Source organism: Sorex fumeus, unplaced genomic scaffold (genome assembly GCF_029834395.1).
Source record: "Sorex fumeus unplaced genomic scaffold, SorFum_2.1 ptg000014l, whole genome shotgun sequence".
NCBI classification, from domain to species: Eukaryota; Metazoa; Chordata; class Mammalia; order Eulipotyphla; family Soricidae; genus Sorex; species Sorex fumeus.
The window spans coordinates 20,686,532-20,707,862 of NW_026606071.1; the positions used below are offsets into that span (position 1 = coordinate 20,686,532).

General features: G+C 38.8%; 1 protein-coding gene across 5 annotated transcripts in view; it reads left to right on the plus strand.

Annotated features, from left to right (window-relative positions):
• Positions 1 to 21,331, plus strand: part of NBEAL1 (neurobeachin like 1) — a 174,807-nt gene that overhangs the window by 140,602 nt on the left and 12,874 nt on the right. For all 5 annotated transcript variants that reach the window (XM_056111674.1, XM_056111676.1, XM_056111677.1 and 2 more), the window contains 9 exons: positions 1,723 to 1,832; positions 2,989 to 3,106; positions 4,372 to 4,469; positions 10,533 to 10,649; positions 11,703 to 11,792; positions 13,902 to 14,011; positions 17,004 to 17,176; positions 19,376 to 19,470; positions 21,172 to 21,288. In XM_056111674.1, coding sequence (XP_055967649.1) covers positions 1,723 to 1,832; positions 2,989 to 3,106; positions 4,372 to 4,469; positions 10,533 to 10,649; positions 11,703 to 11,792; positions 13,902 to 14,011; positions 17,004 to 17,176; positions 19,376 to 19,470; positions 21,172 to 21,288 — 1,028 coding nt within the window. The remainder of the gene's footprint in view (positions 1 to 1,722; positions 1,833 to 2,988; positions 3,107 to 4,371; positions 4,470 to 10,532; positions 10,650 to 11,702; positions 11,793 to 13,901; positions 14,012 to 17,003; positions 17,177 to 19,375; positions 19,471 to 21,171; positions 21,289 to 21,331) is intronic.

A 21,331-nucleotide genomic window follows, 5' to 3' on the forward strand; every position in this document is an offset into this window, starting at 1 on the left:
GAATTATTTATTTATGCCTTTTTGATTATATACCCCTAAAGAAGGATATCAATTCTCAGAGCCAGCCTTTAAAATTAGTGACTTCTAGAAAGGCAGTTCAGTCTGTTGACTCAGTCTGATCTTAATCAGCTCAGCCATTGGACTTGAGTTCCTGGAGCTGGGTATCAGAAATACGAAGGATTAACAAATTAATTTGGATGCAGATTTTAAAATATTTCTAGCATGAGTTTTCTGAATTCATTGATCTGGACATCTTGCACAGTCTGGTGGGATCCATTTTAAACTATGTTTTCCTCTTTATTTAAAATGAAGTTGGTGGGATAAGACAAACTATATTAGAATATCAGCAAAATAAAATAAATATTAACAAAAAAGCACTCAAGTTGGCCAACAAAAAAATTTATTTCCATAATAAACATCCTGAAGTATGATAGGTGCTTCAAGCTTAACTATTTTGATCAAAGCCAAATTCTTTCCATGTTTTCACTCTGCTCTTTTGTTTTGACTTTATCCTTATTTAGTTCCTCTCATGGTAACAAATGACTAAAGCGTTTCTAGTCAACATACACAGGTACACTAGTATCTTAGAAATGGAACAGTTTCCTTTGTCTTGAGTGAGAAATACTTTGTCATAACTTCCCTTAATTGTTTCAGAGTTTGGTCTTATACCAAGCCCTCCAACAGTCACCTGCAAACGGGCTTGATATACAGGGCAGGGATGAATACTTAAATAAAGCCTAGGATTTGCTTACAAATAAGGAAGTGAAATGGCTTTCAGACCAACAAATAGTATTTGCTCTATGGAGATTGGGTTAACAAAGCCTCAGACCCATTATAACGTATGACATTGAAACTTCTCTGCACCTTTGGGACTCAGTGATATTTTAAGGCAACTTCTTTTATATTAATACTTTTTTCTGTATACCTTATAAATAATAAAATCTCATCTTTGGAGCAATTTTGTTCAGATTCTGTGGTCTGACCATATTAGGAAATCTTTCTAATAATGTTACATAAATTTGTTGTTTTTTTGTAATACAACATAACACTTTCATTTAGTGAATTTAAGGTGCAAATTATACTAAGGAGCTGTATTTGTATATTAACTATTGGAATGTATAATTATTTTTACAGTAGAAAAAATACTTTTTTTTGGATAAGTTTTGTTGTGTTGTTGTTGGTTTGGATTTTTTTTTTCCTTTTTGGATCACACCTGGTGATGCTCAGGGATTACTCCTGGCTTTGCACTCAGAAACCACTCCTGGCAATGCTCAGGGGACCATATGGGATGCTGGGACTCGAACCTGGGTCGGCCGTGTGCAAGGCAAACGCCCTACCTGCTGTGCTATCACTCTAGCCCATTGGATAAGTTTTAAGATAATTATAGTTTTCCCTAATTTTCTCCTGTTTGCTGATTTGATTTACCATGTAACTAATTTTAAACATTTAAATTTATCTACCTTTATGCATTTTAAAATACTTTTATGTATTTTATCAATTGATAAAATACATTTCAATAGATGAGAATTATTTTTACCTATTTCTTACTATTTTTACCTATTTTACTATTACTTTCATTTATATTGAGGGGACTTATTTCTTGTTTTTCACTCTTAATGAAGAAAGTTATCTCAGCTTGCTAAGGACTGTGCTGTCTTTTTTTTTTTTTTTGATCTATTAAATCTAAAATGATTTGCTACATTTCTCTCTTACATGTCTTAGAATTTAACTTGGGTCGTCTCCAAGTTTCCAAAGAACTAGTAAATGATGTCATTCTCCCAAAATGGGCTAAGTCATCTGAAGATTTTATCTACAAGCATAGGAAAGCTCTGGTAAGTCTTTTGTTTTTAGTTAATCGTTTAATATCATAAATGTATGCATTTTTGAGAAGATAAAGTACATCTGACTTGTTCTAGATTGCCTTGCCATTTGCCTGCTTGGGTAGTTCTCTATTTGATCTGAAGTGTTGCAGACTCTGAAACTAATTAGACCAATACTTGATGAAATTCATTAGTATTAATTTGTCAAATTTTTAACATACAAGCTAAAATCCTGTACATGAGTAAAGAATTGGAGGAATAGCTCAAGGGAGTAGAGCGCTCTCAAGGTGCCAAGTTTTATCCCCGACATAGCTTAGTCCCCCAGTACAACCTGATATAGCCCTTGCGGCTATCACACATCGTCTAGGTATGACCCTGGTAACCTTCTACATTGCCAATACCGATCATCTGTTTGTGGTCCACTTCTGTTTGTGGTCCCCTGGAGTCTCAAGCACATTTGGGGGAAAAGTTAGAAGAAGTGAGAAAATGTAGCAAGCAGTTCTGAAAGATAACTTGTTATGTATTAGCTAGCTAGGAACTTCTCATCTGCTTTCTTTTCTATTTTCCATGACATAAAGCGAGTGTCCAGAATGTTAAGACATTCTCTTTGTTACAAAATGTTAGAAGTTTGTTTTTATTGCATATTGCTATATAATAATTATCCCAAAATTTCATGGTTTAAAAGTACAGCCAGTTCATTATCTCTGCATTGAAATATTGGGTACTGGACTATTTTATCTCTTTGTAATCTTAGAATATCTCCTCATCATGTGGTCTCTAGCTATGTAGTCAGAAACTCTTTTTTGTGGGGGTGGAGGATACTCCTCACTGAAGCTAGGGTCTGCCAGGACCATACCCAGCAGTTCTAAGGAGACTGTGTAGTGCAGCCAGTCTTGTAGCCAGACTTTGTATGTGGCAGTGGCAGACGCAGGGCTCCCCAAGAGTACAGCACTCACCCCTGAACATTGCCAGGTGTGACACCAAAATGAACAAAAACCAGCAACAGTAAAAAACATATAAATATTGGATAAATGATTAGCATAATTTTCAAAGAATTTTATTTAGGGTTGTAAGATTTTTGTGTGAAAATGCTTAATTTTCTTTTATCTAAAGGACCATATGTTGCAGATGGAAGATAACTATATTAAATATTAATTTTTTTCCTCAGGAATCTGAACATGTTTCTGCACATCTTCATGAATGGATAGATCTGATTTTTGGCTATAAACAGAGAGGACCAGCTGCAGTGGAGGCACTTAATGTATTCTATTACTGTAGCTATGAAGGTATAAACTAGATGCTTTTGTCCTTGCCTTGAATTGTTAAAAAATTATTTTAATATGTGTTTGTATTTAGTGTTTTGGATAAAACTAATAGAAGAAAATATATTCAAGAATTTTAGTCAATTTTTTCTATTTTCTTAAGAGATTGCTACAGTAAAAAAAGAAGTTGTTAAGAGAATATGTGATGGTGCCAGAGAGATAGTACAGTGGGTAAGGCAGCCTTGCACACTTCCAACCTGGGTTGTGTGAATTTGAGCAGAAACAATTTGGTAAATAGACCTGCATGTTTTTACCGTGCCATATTCATTCAGATAATGATTTTGTGGAGAGGTAGTATAGCACGATGCTTAATAAAGTAGACATTTCAATCACACCTAGCTTTGCTAGTTAATAACCATGTAAAATAATTATTAATATAAATGCATATTAATTTATATTAAATGACAGTGTAGTTATGGGCTGGAGTGATAGCACAGTGGTAGGGCGTTTGCCTTCCAAGCAGCCAACATGGCCGACCTGAGTTCGATTCCTCCGCCCCTCTCGGAGAGCCCGGCAAGCTACCGAGAGTATCTCGCCCGCACGGCAGAGCCTGGCAAGCTCCCCGTGACGTATTCGATATGCCAGACACAGTAACAACAAGTCTCACGATGGAGATGTTACTGGGCCCGCTCGAGCAAATCGATGAACAACGGGAGGACCATGACAGTATAGTTATTTAACCGGAGTTTCACCTTTCCCAGTGGTTGTTTGATATCATTATTAACTTGGAGCATTATTTTTAATTGGTTATTACACTTCCTTCAGCTAGACCATCATGAAGTATAACTTATATTTTTTCAAAAAAGCTTTTAAGACAGCCAGTTAATATTTTTTATATTTAAATATTTTGTTTTTAAATTGTTGCTAGAATTAATTTTTGTACATATTTAATATTTGAAACTTAACTGGTTTGTTTTATTTTTTAGCCACAGTAGGCATTGTTCAGAGCTTTCTACTAACTTACTCTGCTCAGAGATCCCTCCCTGAATTGTTCAGGGGGACTGTATATGGTGCTGCATGCAAGGAAAGTACCTTAAATCCTGTACTGCCTTTTTGGCCTGAAATTTGACTGATTTGGAAAAATAGTAGCTATAATATTTTTATAAATAGGAAAATATAATAATATTTTGTTGAAAATATGGTAATAAGTTTCTAATATATTAATAAGTTGTATGGCTTGCTGATTTGTTTTCACTCTATAGTGAGTTGACTGCTTATCCTGGTTTTAGGAGCTGTGGATCTAGATGCCTTAACTGATGAGAAAGAAAGAAAAGCCTTAGAAGGAATGATTAATAATTTTGGGCAGACACCTTGTCAGCTGTTAAAGGTAAATCAGTAAGTTACTGATAACACAAATAATCTAGAACATAAGTTTCTAAAGAGTAGCACTACTTGTTTTCTTGAGGATTTTAAATCTTTAATTACCTTATATATAATTATCTCAATTTAGAAAAATTATGCTTTCACCTAAAAGTAAATTTATACAATTATTCCTATTTTGAAACAATGAAATAATGCAGTCAAAATCTATATAAACAGAGCCTTCTATTGAGATTAATTTACAGCGGTGTAACTGCAATATCGCACACACACACAGACACACACACACACACACACAGTCTCAAGTCACAGGATTTATATTACTCTGGAAATAACCAAAAAACTAGTATTTTTTTTTTCTGTGAAGGGAAAGGTCAAAAACCTTTCCTGTCAGGTATAATATTATGCTGTTTTAAAATAACAAGAACCTTTAAATAAATAGCGGTTAAATTATATTCTATAATAGACCTCATTCCATATGTGAGACTGCTAATATACCCAGAGGTATAGTACAGTGGCTTAGAGCACCTGCCTTGAATGCAGATCCATGAGTTTCTTGTGTCCTACATGCATGGAACACAATCCTTGCAGTTCTGATGCTGCTGCCTGCACTCCTTAGTGCCACAAGTGATTTCTAATTACACCACAACTGTGTGTGTGTGTGTGTGTGTGTGTGTATGTGTGTGGCACAAAATGGGGTGTGACCTCAGTGAGCACCACCACTACAAATATTCACAAGTGCAGTGGACAGGAATTGCAGCTCCTGGCAAGCACATTTCTGAGCATTACGGTAACCCCTAATGAGTACCACAGCCGTAACATATGTACTTCAATTAAAAGTGTAACTCTTAGCATATGAGCATCATAACTAGTGGAGTACAAGCCTTAGCACCATGACCAAGTAGACAATTGTTATATGTTGTTATATAATATGTTATCACTGTCACTGTCCTCCCATTGTTCATTGATTTGCTCCAGTGGGCCCAGTAACGTCTCCAGCGGGCCCAGTAACGTCTCCATTGTGACAATTGTTACTGTGTTTGGCATATCGAATACATTATGGGTAGCTTGCCAGGCTTTGCTGTGCGGGCAAGATACTCTCGGTAGCTTGCTGGGCTCTCTGAGAGGGGCAGAGGAATCAAACTTGGGTCGGCCATGTTGGCCAAACAAACATGGTAAAGGGAAAGGGGCCCATGTAGTAAAAAAAAAAAAGGAGATGAAGAAGAAGATAGAGCTCTCATCCTATAAGTACTGCATAATAAATACAGAGTAACCAGTGTATTTAAGTTATCTTAAAAAAATAATCCCCCAAACAGAAACATACCATCCAGAACCCAAACTTAGACCTCAGCATCCAGTCATAAAATATATTGAGATTCAAGTGACCCCCAAAGTGGTAAGTGCACAACTTGCCTTTGCAAAGTTTTTTTCATAGAGTTTTTCCCGAAGTGTCCAGTTGGGACTTTCTATGTAGGCAAGTGTCCTTTGATAGAGTGTTGTCAAGGGAATGGTTTTGGAACTTTTGGTGGTTTTCTTCCATGTTCTTATGACAGCCTTTTGTTCTTTTGAAGCTTCTCCCTCTCTTGGGAAGGCTGTAACAGATAGCGGTGGCCCAGCCTTTTCTGGAGCTGATGTCAGTTAAAATTGTACTAGGCCTTCATTTCTGCATCTTCAAAGGGGGTCTAGCCTTCAAACTTTAGGACTGGAACTAGAATACTCCTTTAGTCCACATGTTGGTTTTCTTACTTCTCAAGAAACTCATCTGCCAATTACATCTCTCTACCTCCTTCTTCAGTTTCATGCCTCAAAAGATAGCATAAGGCCTGAGTTCAAGGTTAACTCCCTCTATTTTTTTAAGTCAAAATACAGGAAAGCTTGTCATCCTTCTCAGCAAAAGAATAAATTTGAGATACTTTTGGTGAAAATGTAAAGAATATGTTAAATTATACTTAATTAGGCCCTATCTTTCACCTGGCTTAGACTTTTTAAGCTTATTGGAATTGAATGATAGTCACCAGTCTTACATTTACAGAAGAGCTCTGACTTGTAGTTCTATTATCAGAGTAATTATAATTGTTATAATTATATAATTATAATTATTATTTTTTAAACACTGATTTTTCTTAAGCCATTGGTAATTCTGTACTAGCCATATTTGAAACCGAGGCTTGCTTTCTTTTTTTTTTTTAATTTTTTTTAGTGAAACACCATGAGGTACAGTTGTGGACTTACAAATTTTTGTGCTTGGGTTTCAGTTATATAATGACCAAGTACCCTTCACCAATGCCCATTTTTCACCACCACGGGTCCCAGTATTCCTCCCACCCCCTTCCCCCCCCCCCCCCCCCGCCTCTGTGGCAGGGCATTCCCTTTTGTTCTCTCTCTCTTTTGGGGTGTTGTGGTTTGCAAAAGAGGCATTGAGTGGCAGTCATGTTCAGTCTATAGTCTACTTTCAGCATGCTTCTCCCATCCTGGGAGGATCCTCCCAACACCCTTTATTTGGTGCTCCCTTCTCTATCTGAGCTCCCTTTCCCCCTAGCATGTATGGCTGGCCTCCAAGCCATGGAGCAAAATTCCTAGTACTAATCTCGGCCACTCTTGGGTGTTAGTCTCCTATTTTGTTACTTTATGTTCCCCAGATGAAATCTTTCTATGTCTATCCCTCTCTTTCTGACTCATTTCGCTTAACATGATATTTGCCATGTAGTACCACTTGTATCTGAATTTCATGACTTCATCTTTTCTAAAAGCTACATAGTACTCCATTGTGTAAATGTACCAAAGTTTCTTGCACCAGTCATCTGTTCTCGGGCACTCAGGTTCTTTCCAGATTCTGGCTATTGTAAAGAGTGCTGCAATGAACAAACAAGTGCGGATGTCACTTTGACTATACTTTTTTGCCTCTTTGGGATATATTCCCAGAAGTGGTATTGCTGGGTCAAAAGGGAGCTCAATTTCTAATTTTTTGAGAATCGTCCATACTGTTTTCCAAAAGGGGCTGAACCATTCGGCATTCCCACCAGCAGTGAAGGAGGGTCTCTTTCTCACCACATACACGCCAGCACCAGTTGCTTTTGTTCTTTTGGATGTGAGCCAGTATCTGTGGTGCGAAATGATATCTCATTGTTGTTTTGATCTGCATCTCCCTGATGATTAATGATGTAGAGCATTTTCTCATGTCCGAGGCTTTATTTCTAATAGAGTAGGTAGCACTGTAGCACTGTCATCCTGTTGTTCATCGATTTGCTCGAGCGGGCATCAGTAACATCTCACAACAAATTGTGAGACTTGTTGTTACTGCTTTTGGCATATCGAATACATCACAGGGAGCTAGCCAGGCTTTGCTGCTTGGTAAAGCTACTCTCTACTTTCAGTAGCTTGCCAGGCTCTCTGAGATGGGCAGAGGAATCAAACCTGGGTCAGCCACGTGCAAGGCAGACACCCTACCCACTGTGCTATCGCTCCAGTCCACAGGTAGCATGACTGAGCAGTCTAAGGCACTGGATTTAGGCTCCAATTTCTTCGGAGGCGTGGGTCCAAATTCCACTGCTGCCATGTGTGAGTTTTCATCTAATAGGGTCAGAGTTTGGCAAAAATAACAGAATTTTTTTAAGGTAAGAAAATAAAATAGCACTTCATTGGGCTGTGGAGTAGAAGTCTGTAATATCTTTGCACCAGCTTTGTTTTACAAGAGAAGTAGTGCTGTTTTATTTTTATTACCATTAAAAATGATACAGAAATCATCAATAATGCCAGAATCAGGGCCAGGGTGATAGCACAGCAGGTAGGGCGTTTGCCTTACATGAACCTAGGCCAACCTAGGTTCAATTCCCAGCATCCCATATAGTCCCCCAAGCACAGCCAGGAGTAATACCTGAGTGCATGAACCAGGATTAACCCCTGTTCATTACCAGGTATGACCCAAAAAGAAAAAAATATATAGATCAATAATGCCACAATCAAGTTCAGTTTATAAACTGTAGATATTCCTGCATCTCTTTTCAGAGAAACTAATTACTAGCTTACTAAGCTTGAATATCAAAGATAATAAAGAAGAAAATGATAAATGAAATTTAACATGCCAAAAGACACATTATGATCACTCCCTGGTGGTCTAGTGGTTAGGATTCGGCGCTCTCTCAAAAGACACATTATGAATGCAAAAAACAGTTATCCAAAAAATATTCATTTCTTTCCATTATAAAATATTAGATTTATATGAAAGAGGTAATAATCTAACTTTAGATAAGTTAATAGCTATATAGACAACTTACCTCTGATAGTATAACTAAATTTAGCTCTCAAGTACCAGTGAGTTTTACACTATATTTTATTTATTATTATTATTATTTTTATAAATTTCTTTATTGAATCACCATGAGAGCAATTACAACGCTTTTGGGTCTAAGTCTTGGTCATACAATGATGAAACAACTGTCCCTTCACCAGTTTATATTTTTCACCACCAAAAACCCCAGTGTCTCCCCCATCCCACCTAATCCCCCTAACTGTTTGGGAGATGATTTCCACATTACTCTCTCTCTACTTTGGTTACATTCAATACCTCGATACCAGACCCACCATTATTATTTGAGATTTCCCTCCAACACTCAGACCTGCTGAAAAGGCAACATTAGACAGTTTGTTTTCTATTGCTGATTATGACTAGCATATGTTGTCATGCAGCTGCTAACTGATTCCAAAATCAGATATTGGAATCCTAAAATTTTAATAAATCTGGAGGGATTTCTGCTCAAAGCTGCTAGTTTCTGAGTTTCGCTTGTGTGTCTCTGGGATCATGGCCGTTAAGCAACTTGATCAGTAGCAGGAAGGACCATTCGTGGGCAACGACTTGGGGGTCTCGTTGAGTTGGGGGAGGTCAAGGGCCAGCAGCACCCCCATCTTGTTGTGCCTCCACATTACACTATATTTTAAATCAGTGGTAGGGCGTTCACCTTACAAGTGGCCAACATAGCCGACCCGAGTCCGATTCCTCTGCCCCTCTCGGAGAGCCCGGCAAGCTACCGAGAGTATTTGATATGCCAAACACAGTAACAACAAAGTCTCCAATGGAGACGTTACTGGGCCCGCTCGAGCAAATTGACGATCAACGGGACAGCCTTTACCTTTAGGGCTGGAGCGATAGCACAGTGGGTAGGGCGTTCGCCTTACAAGCGGCCAACATGGCCGACCCGAGTTCGATTCCTCCGCCCCTCTCGGAGAGCCCGGCAAGCTACCGAGAGTATTCGATATGCCAGACACAGTAACAACCAAGTCTCCAATGGAGACGTTACTGGGCCCGCTCGAGCAAATCGACGATCAACGGGAGGGCCTTTACCTTTTAATCTCCTCTGAAGTGTTAAAGATTCACCCATATTATAAATTTTAAATAATACACCAATTTTTTGCCAGATATTTGTTAAACATCTGCCACATTTAACATATAGCTTTAAGTATTAAAAGCATAAGTTGATCATGTTTTGATTCTGAATTTTAAGATACAGATTTCTTTGTTGGGGAAAACAGATCATAAGTAGCATTGTTCATCAATTTGCTCGAGTGGGCACCAGTAATGTCTTCATTGTGAGACTTGTTGTTACTGTTTTTGGCACATGAAATACTCCACAGGGAGCATGCCAGGCTCTGCCATGCAGGCGGGATACTCAAGGTAGCTTGCTGTGCTCTCCGAGAGGGACAAAGGAATAGAACTCGGGTCTGTCACTTGCACGGCAAATGCCCTACTCGCTGTCCTATCCATAATCTAACATAGAAACAGGTAATAAATAAAGTAGTGAATAATGTGCTAAGTAAAATAATAAAGGAGAACATTTAATTTTTTTCTTTGGAATTCCAGAGAGGTATCATTAATGAGAACTTAGAAGTAGAAATTAGAACTCTGTAGAAATGAAGAGGCTAGAAATAGTTGAGAGACTGACCCATGACTGGAGTTGTTAGCAGTGCACAGTATATACATAATCATTAAAGCTAGAGTTTAGTGTATATTAAGGAATATATAGAGATGTTTTGATGTGATTATTAAATTATTCTTTTTATTTAAATTATTTTGAAGGAACCTCACCCTCCTAGGTTATCAGCAGAGGAAGCAATGCAGAAGCAAACCAAAACAGACACTTCGACCGTAAACTTATTTCAACACCTCCTTGAACTCAAGTCATTTTTCATTGAGGTAATACCATACTTGGTAATATCATACGTGTCCATATCAAAAAGTCTTTTTTTTGAATTACATATCCCTCACATGTTACATGTAATTCCATGTTCCTTCTATTGCTGGGGATGAATTTGTAGTATTTAATTCACGTTAATCATAGTATAATTTCAGTTTTTGAGTTTTTAGACTATTTAAAAAGATTTGTTTGTTCCTTGATTGGTTAATCTGTATTTCTCTTTATTTTCTTCTACTTCACATTTCCTGGCAAGGAATGAGAGAGGGAGAGGGAGAGGGAGGGGAAGGGGTTAGAAGGGGAGGGAGGGGGACAGGAAGGGAGAGGGCAGTTGATATGTAGAAACATAAATAGCCACTTTAAAATAAAATTGTGTTAATTTTCAGTATTATAAAATTTGGAAGCACAGCTCTACACTTCTATATGTGGTATAAGTCCCATTGTACCACCACCAGTGTTTCAATGTTTCATCTAAATGACTTTTCTGCCCATTTCACTTACCCCTTCCCTTTTTCTTTCTTTCTTTTTTTTTTTTTTAGGATGGTTGTTGTGTTTGTTTGGCCACAATTGGCAGTGTTTAGGGCTTTTTCCTAGTGCTGTGCTCAGGGATCATTTCTGGCAGGCTCCAGGGACCATATGGGGTGCTGGGGATCTAACCCAAGTTGGCCAAGTGCAAGGCAAGTGCCCTACCTGCTTTACTGCTGCTCGGGCCCGTCTTTTCTCTCTTTTTAAATAAAGTATTATATAGGAGAATTTTTTAAAATTATTATGTCAGAGTTATCCTTATTTAAAAAGTAGAATTTTCAAGGCCAAAGCAATAGTACAGCAGGTAGGGCTCTTGCTTTGCATGTGGCCAATCCAAGTTCTGTCTCCAAGTTGGTCTCCCCGGCCCCGCCAGAAGTGATCCCTGAGCGCAGAGCCAAGAGTTAGTCGTTAGTCCTGAGCTCCACTGGGTGTGAAACCAAAACTAACAAAAACAAAAATAGAATTTTCTTTCCTTTTTTTCTTTATTAAGGTGAGAGAACTAGAAACTAAACTTGTCTTTTGTTTTATAGGGGATTAGTGATGGTATTCCGCTAATAAAGGCCATTATTCCCAAAAATCAGTCTCGTTCATTTATGTCTCAGGGCAGTCCTGAGTTACTGGTAAGTAGCACATCTTTTCCACATTGCCACATCTGTATTCATGACGTATGTCACAAATAGAAATATAGTTTTTAAAGCCACATATAAAAATAACAAAATTTGTATAGGCCTAATTCAAGTATTAAAATGTATTTTCTATTTGCACAGCTTTTAAGTAGTTAACTGGAATATTTTTTTAATTTATGTGGAATAATATTTAAGCATTTCATGCAATGATGTTGGATATAACTTCTTGTATATTAAAAGTCACCATAAACCTATAATAAGAATGAAAATAAAATAGAACTGATTGTAGTGGATCACTGACATCAGGACATGTCAAAGTGTGCTTTACTTGAGTTTTGTTAATTACCTAACTGTTGTATAGCTAGGCTCTATTCTTATTTGCCTTCTACCACTAAGAAATAAAAATTTGGGGATAATTTGTTTAAGGTCACAGAGTTAGGAAGTAAAGGAGGTAGACCTTGACTCCTGGGCCAAATCTCTGTTTTATTCACCCTACCTCCGTCACTTAGAAATTTTTAGAATTATCTATAGAAATTAAGGAAAACAACAAACAGTTGAGATCCCAGAATTAGATGTATTTTTCTTGTTTTCTTTTTGTTGTTGCTGTTTTTGTTTTTGGGGCCATACCCAACAGTGCTCAGGGCTTACTCCTGGCTCAATGCTCAGGGATCACGCCTGGCAGGCTGAGGGGACCATGTGAGGTGCCAGAGATTAAACCTGGGTCAGCTGCATGCAAGCAAGTGCCCTACCAACTGTACTGTCACTCCAGCCCAGATGTAATTTTATGATTATGCAATTATGTGTAGTTGCTGGAGGAAAAAGCTTTAGAAATCAAACACAAAAATGATAATAGTACTTGTTGAATAGCGGAATTTTTGTGGTTTTTAATTTTTAAGTTATCTGTTCATAGAGAGGTAATCTGTTACTTTTATAATAAGAATATAATAAGAATAGAGGAAAGGGATTTTATTTTGAAGAAAAAAGTACTGTGAAGTCATTAAAAATGGGGACCAGGGGCTGGAGCCATAGCACAGTGGGTAGGGCATTTGCCTTGCACACGGCTGACCTGGGTTCGATTCCCAGCATCCCATATAGTTCACTGAGCATTGCCAGGAGTAATTCCTGAGTGCAAAGCCAGGAGTAACCCCTGTGCATCGCTGGGTGTGACCCAAAAAGGAAAAAAAAAGAAAGAAAAGAAAATGGGGACCAGAGCTAGAAAGATAGTATGCAGCTGACCCAAGTTCTATTCCTGTATGGTCCCCAGGCCCTATCAAGAGTGATCTCTGAGCACAGAGCCAGGACTAAGCCCTGAGCACTACCAGATGTGACCCAAAACTCGACCAAAAGAAGAGGTTCCTTTTTTACCAGAGAGATAATACAAACCCAAAAAGGGGGGTTCCCTTTTTTACCAGAGAGATAATACAACCCAAAAAGGTGGAGGGTTCCCTTTTTACCAGAGAGATAATACAGGAGGCAAGATACTTATCTTGCACCCTGGTTAGATTCCTTGGCATCACACTGAACACCATTGAGTCTCTTCTGAACACAGAGCACAGAGCCTGGAGAAGGCCCAGCACTCTTGTATATGACCCAAACTACTCCCTCCACAAAGGGAGAAATGGAATCCCCTCCTTCAGAATTCATCTAAAGTTCTGCTTCTGGTTTATGTTCTAAATCACACACACAATTTTTTTAAGACCTTACTATGGTTAAATCGAACTGCCAACAAATAGCACTAACAAATGTTGATAAATTAAGAAAAAAAAGTGTCATGTTAGGGGATGGAGTTTGAACCCAAAGCCTCTCACTTGCAAGACAGGAGCTCTTCCACAGAATCACACCCCCAGCCCTGAGGAAAATAATTTTAATTTATAAAAGAGATAGGCTAGATAACTGTTCTTTCAGTTAGACATAGGATTTTTTCATACTTCTAGTATTTCAAGATATTGTTATAAATTTTATATTTTAAGTACAGAATCTTACATTATTGATTAAATGATCTGTGCTCATTGATGCATCATCATGGGTGCATTTGGTTGTTCTAGGCTACTTAATCTTTTGTTTAATTTTTATCTTTTTTCTTTTTTTTCCCCCCTTTTTTAGGTAACAGTAAACACTAATTACATTATTGGAACCCATGGGTGGCTGCCATATGATAGAAACATTTCTAATTATTTTACATTCTTGAAAGATCAAACTGTGACAAATCCAAAGTAAGTAAAGGAACACCTAAATAAATCCAAGTAGCTAAATTTGGTACCTGATAGCCAAGAAAAACAACTAGATTAGTTGATTGCTTTTTTTTTTTAAGATATAGATATCAAGGTTTTCTTTTCTCTCTCCTTTCTTTATTCTCTTCTTCCTTTCTTCTCTCTTTCCTGTTTCCTTACTTGATATTTATTGGCATATAGGCAAAACAGTTTGGGGGTCTGAGTAGGTACAGTGGGTAGAGCGCTTGCCTTGCAAATCGCCAACCCAGGTTTAACCCCAGCATCACATAAGGTTTCCCAAGACCCACCAGGAGTTATCCTGAGCACAGAACCAGGAATAAGTACAGTCTTGTTGTAAAATATTCTTTTAAAAGATCTAATGTTTTTTGTAGTCAGACTTCTTATTAGAACTGGAGAGAGAGTACAGGAGGCAAGGCATTTGCCTTGCAGCCAACCCCTTGTACCTCATATGATCCTCATGCACTACCAGCAGTCATTTCTGAGCACAGAGCCAGGAATAGACCCTGAGTACCACTAGGTGTGGCTCAAAGTCTGCCTGACGTTATTCCCAAAGAATATATTATTTCCTTACATTATTTTTTTTCAAATAAAATAATGTAGTTTTAAAAGACCTCCATGTTCTCATGTAAGGTAAACCTTTACTCTGTGTTTTTCATCTGTAGAAGAAAAATAATAGTGTTTATGAGGAGGATGATGTCTCTTTTCCTTCTTATAAAAAGGTAAAGGCCCTCCTGTTGTTCGTCGATTTGCTCGAGCGGGCCCAGTAACGTCTCCATTGGAGACTTTGTTGTTACTGTGTTTGGCATATCGAATACGTCACAGGGAGCTTGCCAGGCTTTGCCGTGCGGGCGAGATACTCTCAGTAGCTTGCCGGGCTCTCTGAGAGGGGCGGAAGAATCGAACTCGGGTCGACCATGTTGGCTGCGTGCAAGGCAAACGCCCTACCGCTGTGCTATCGCTGCAGCGGTATACTTCCTTCTTATACTGCATAGAATTAGTACTTTTGTGCTTTGTTCAAAGCATCACTGTCACTGTCACTGTTCTCCTGTTGTTCACTGATTTGCTCGAGCGGGCCCAGCAACATTTCCATTGTGACACTTGTTACTGTGTTTGGCATATTGACTACGTCATGGGTGGCTTTGCCAGGCTTTGCCGTGTGGGCGAGATACTCTCGGTAGCTTGCCGGGCTTTCTGAGAGGGGTGGAGGAATCGAACCTGGGTCGGCCAGATCGGCTGTGTGCAAGGCAAATGCCCATACCTTCAATAAATTACTATTGAATAATATTTATAAAGTTCTAGAGTTGAAGTGTTTCTTATTTTCCACACAAATACTGTAATTGCTTCTTTGTATATTTTTGCAGAATTCAAGTTGGCTAAGCCAATAGGTATTTCAGTGGGAAACAGATAAAACTTATATGCTTGCTCTGGTTGAAATAGAAAATTATCTTGGACCAGGTACATAGCTCACGTGCACATGCCTAGTATGCATTTGACCCTGAGTTCAATCCCTGATCCTAATTGCAATTTGCACCTTTGCCCCCAGTCTCTGAGTTTCTATTAAAAAAGAGATAAGAGGGGCTGGAGAGATAGTATAGTAGAGTACTTTGCATTCAGCTGTAGCCAACTGGGGTTCAATTCCTACCCATATCCCCCATGGTCTCTCAAGCATCACCTGGAGCAATTCCTAAGTACAGAGCCAGGAATGACCCTGAACATTGCTGGGTTTGGCCCAAAAAAAGTTGGGGAAGGGAGGGACGCTGGAGAGATAGAGTGGGTAGGGCACTTGCCTTGCACATGGCTGACCCAAATTTGATCCCTGGCACCCCATATCGATCCCTGAGCACAGGGCCAGGAGTAAGTCTGGAGCAACACGGTGTGTACCCTCAAAACCAAGTAAATAAATAAGAGAGACAGATAATAATCTTTTTTTAATTTTTATTAGTGAAACACCATGAGGTACAGTTGTAGACTTACAATTTTTGTGCTTGGGTTTCAGTTACACAGTGATCTAGTGCCCATCCCTCCACCAGTGCCCATTCTCCACCACCAATGATCCCAGTATCCCTCTCACCCCTCCCCCCCCCACATCCCACCCAGCCTCTGTGGCAGGGCATTCCCTTTTGTTCTCTCTCTCCTTTTGGTTGTTGTGGTTTGCAAAAGAGGCATTGAGTGGCAATCATGTTCGGTCTACAGTCTACTTTCAGCATGCTTCTCCCATCCTGGGAGGATCCTCCCAACACCCTTTATTTGGTGCTCTCTTCTATCTGAGCTGCCTTTTCCCCTAGGATGTGCGGCTGGCCTCCCAGCAATGGAGTAAGCCTCCTGGTACTTATCTAGTCTATTCTTGGGTGTTAGTCTTCTATTTTGTTACTTTATGTTCTCCAGATGAATGCAGTCTTTCTATGTCTGTCTCTCTCTTTCTGACTCATTTCGCTTATCATGATACTTTCCATGTAGTATCTTGTATGTAAATTTCATGACTTCATCTTTTCTAATAGCTACATAGTACTCCATTATGTAGATGCACCAAAGTTTCTTTAACCAGTCAGAGACAGATAATAATCTTAATGAGTATTAGTAGTTATACTTCTAGCTGCCTATAAAGCAGACCCTTGATTTCACTTTATTTCTGACTTTTTGTTCTTGGTATATCTTGTCTTTAAACTTTGAAACTATTTACATAATTGACAACCTAATAAATGAGCTTTGAAAGCTAGGTTTAAGTATTTGTACACCTTAACCAATACTGATTTCACTGTTCATAATCCTTGAGACTATGAGTTTGAGTGGTATTATTTAGTTAAAAATATTTAATGTAACATTAATATATTTTTAAATTCTTTAACATTATTAGTAGACATTTCAAATTGAGTAGTTGAATAGGCATAATATTTATATCATTTTTAGAAAGATTGAAGTTATTGGTGTAAGTGATGTTTTTAATAAAAAGGCTAATAATTTATTGTGTTTGCAGAACACAGCGTAGTATGAATCATCCTTTTGCTCCAGGATTGGAGATCACTTCTAAACTATTTATAGTATCACATGATGCGAAGTTGCTTTTCAGTGCTGGGCACTGGGATAATAGCATTCAAGTGATGTCACTTACAAAAGGCAAAATTATTTCACACAATATCAGACATATGGGTAAGCACTTCTCTTTCAAAAAGAGAAAAAAGTTCTATATATTTTCTAATTTATATAGTTATTACATTTTATTTATAAGAATATTAAATTTGTGATTGAATTTTTTTTCCTTTTTTATAATTTTATTTATTGAATCACAGTGAGACCAGTTACAAAGCTTTTGGGTTTAAGTCTCAGTCATACAATGAAACACCCGTTCCTTCACCAGTACCCATTTTCCACCACCCCAGTATACCCCCCATCCCACGTCCTCCCCCTACCTGTGGGGCAGATGATTTCCTCATTACTCTCTCTCTACTTTGATTACATCCAATATTTTTTGTAGTATTTGCTATTTATTCAGCCATTGATTAGCTGATTGAATTGGGCATGAACTCCACAAATTGAAATTTTTTATATAATAGTTTTAGGAACTTTTATATACTTTTTCTAAGAATATCTAGTGTGGAGCTGGAAAAAATACGGTGGGTAGGGTGCTTGCCTTGTATGCAACCAACCCAGACTCTATCCCCAGTGTGATCCAAAAGTAAACAGAAAACTAATCCCCTCCCCACAAAAGTCTAACATGGGATTGGAGTAATAGTAAGCCACTTGCCTTGCACAGGGCTGACCTGGGTTCAGTCTCTGCACCACTTCTGGTATTCTGAGCTATTAGGAGCGTTTCCTGACCAGAGCCAGGAGTAAGCTCTTTTCACTGCTCAGTGTGGCCCAAAAAACAAACAAAAGACTAGCTAGTGTATTTTGGGCATACTAAAGCATCATATAATTAAATATACCTTAATAATGTCTGAAAGATGGTAGACCAAGTAATTATTTTGGTTTTGGGCCACACCCAATGGTTCTTAAGGCTTACTCTTGGCTCTGCACTCATGGATCACTCCTGGTGGGGTTCTGGGGACCATAATGTGGTGTCAGGGATTGAACATGGGTCAGCTGCATGCAAAGCAAGTGCCTTATACTCTACTTTTTCTCTGACCCCTATGAAAAGTTTTTTTTTTTTAATTATCTGGGGGTTACAAAGATAGCTCAATGTGCTGAACGCATGGTTTACATGTTGGAGACCCAGGTTTGATCTACAGCACTGTGGGGTTTTTTTGTTTGTTTTTGTTTTTGTTTTTTTGCTTTTTGGGTCACACCTGATGATGCTCAGGGGCTACTCCTGTCTCTGCACTCAGGAATCACTCCTGGCGGTGCTCAGGGGACCATATGGGATGCTGGGAATTGAACCCGGGTAGGCCTCGTGCAAGGCAGATGCCCTACCCGCTTTGCTATCACTCCAGCCCCAGCACTGTGTTTTTTTACAAAGTATTATCCCAAGTGACCTCTAAACACACTGCCATGTGATCCTAGCCTCTCAGACCATCCTACCTCCAAATTGCCTGGTGGAAATAAGAATTTTAAGACAAAATGGTAGTAACTCTGTACTCTGTCATAGTTAAGTAACATGAGTTGCCTTATTTGTTAATGTCACGGTCATGGTCCTCCCGTTCATCGATTTGCTCGAGCGGGCCCAGTTACGTCTCCATCATGAGACTTGTTACTGTGTTTGGCATATCGAATATGTCAAGGGTAGCTTGCCAGGCTCTGCCGTGCGGGCGAGATACTCTCGGTAGCTTGCCGGGTTCTCCAGGAGGGGCAGAGGAATCGAACTCGGGTCGGCCATGTTGGCTGCCTGCAAGGCAAACGCCCTACCGCTGTGCTATTGCTTCAGCCCCTATTTGTTAATGGTGAAACCTAAGAGAGATCAAATAATTGAATATATAGTTTAACTTGGTTCATAGTGTCCTAGTCTTTAATATAAAAGTAAAACATTTATCAGTACTGGAGAGATAATGCACTGGCCATGCATGCAGCAAACCTGAGTTCATTTTCTGGCTCTCTGTATGGTCCCAGGACATTGCCAGGAGTAATTCCTGAGTGCAGAGCCAGGAGTAACTCTTGAGCATTGCTGAGTGTGATCTGAAAAGCAAAAATTAAAAAAGTGATCAAAGAAATTTCTCCTAAGTGATAAAATCATTGTTTCTGCATCATTCTTCCCTGATGCTTGTTAGATGTCATTGAGGGCCGGGGGAGACATCATTATGAATTTCTTTCTCCAACAAATGTGTTTAGTATTATTTTGTTTATAAACTAGAGTTGCCTTTAAAGTTCCTTTTCAGTAAAACAAAACTATTTTATTTGAATTTCTTTTTCTTACAGATATTGTTACTTGTTTAGCTATAGATTACTGTGGTATACATTTGATATCTGGATCCAGAGACACTACATGTATGATATGGCAAATAATGCAACAGGTAATCATATTTAAATACTCTAGTTTAGATCAGTTGTTTTGAGAATTTCTGTGAATTTGATGTGGTCAAGATCAATACCTTGATCAGACCTGAAAGAAAGAAGGGTTGTTTGATGGGTTCCTGGCTATAGTTCCTTTAATGTCGCCAACAAGATTGGGATCATCTGAACTGAGCTCAGGTACACTTTTTTTTTATCATTAAAGTAATAAAGAAAAAACAAACAAACAAAAATAAAGTAATAAAGGATGAGTTAGAACAGCGCTAAATTTCACTGTATAATTGTCATCCCATTGTTCGTCAATTTACTTTACTGGACGCAAGTAACATCTATTCATCCCAGCCCTGAGATTTTAGCAGCCTCTCCTTACTCGTCTTTCCCAACGATTGGAGGCTCTTTTAGGGTCAGGGGAATGAGACCTGTTATAGTTACTGGTTTTGGCATATAGAATAGTGCTACGGGGAACTTGTCAGGCTGTACCCGTGTGGGCGGGATACTCTGGGTAGCTTGCCGGGCTCTTTGAGAGGGCGTGTATATATATATATATATATATATGTGTATATATATATATATATATATATATATATATTTCTCTCTCTGATTTGTTGCCTACTGTTTAAACTCCATCAAACTTGGTGTGGTAATCATGGAAAATGGATAGAAAGTATCTTAAGATGTGTCTCAGCAGTGTGGTCCAGAAAGCGACCTGTAGCATGGCAGCAGTTGGGTAGTGGAGGTGGGCTGCTGGGGCTAGGTCCCTTGTGGCGGGGAGGGCTCTTGCTTGCCTACCTTTGGGGTGCTCCGAGTGAAAACAGCCCGGCGCAGAGTGCTGTGGCATGGCTATGGGGGTCTCATTTTATACTGCCGTCTGGGAGGAGCAGCCATGAGTTCTGAAGGGTGGTTGATGAGAAAGTTATCTGGTGCTGGCAGGGTGTGGCTTATGGGTGTGACCCCTGCATCACTGGAGACTAGGGGAAGCAGGCAGAGGATCTCTGCTCCCGGGTCCCACTGAGTCCAGAATCCAAGGTCACAAAGTTCCACATTACCTGAGTTTCATGGGACTTTACTCCTGCGTGAAGTTCGGCCCAAGTGGCTGGAAAGCTAAATTTATAGTGAATAATAAATAGAAAAGTGAAAATATTGAGAGACAAAATACAAATGTTTTCCTTTTTTCCTCTCCCCACATCCCCTCTAATACAAAAGTGTCTTTGGAAAAAAAAAAATAAGTTTATAGGTTAAAAGGGCAAATGATGTACCTCTTAATTCAAAACTAGCAAACATTTATTTTATTTATTTTTATTTTTAATGAATCACAGTGAGGTACAGTTACAGACTTAAAAACTTTTGTGATTACATTCTAGTTATACAATGATCGAGTACCCATTCTCCACCACCAATGTTCCCATATCCTTCCTGCCACCCCCCCACCCCCCACCCCCACCTCTGTGACAGACACGTTCTCTTTTACTCTCTCCTTTTGGGTATTATGGCAAAACTAGCAACTTTTAATCATTCAAGTTAAGATTTTTGACTTTTGAATAGAGAATCCAAGGAGAAACACAAGAATAAATCTATTATGAATAGACTTTATAATAACTAGTTGTGAAGTTAAGTACTTAGACAATTAAATGCAGTAGAATTTTTTTTTGTAACAATAACCAAAAAAAGACTTACAAGACTCTGCTTTTCTATTTCAATATTAGGGAGGTGTTCCTGTGGGCTTAGCATCGAAACCCTTTCAGATTCTTTATGGACATACTGATGAAGTATTGAGTGTCGGCATCAGCACTGAGCTAGACATGGCAGTGTCAGGATCAAGGGTAAGACTGCACTTTTAAGAAATAACAATTTAGGGGCTGGAGC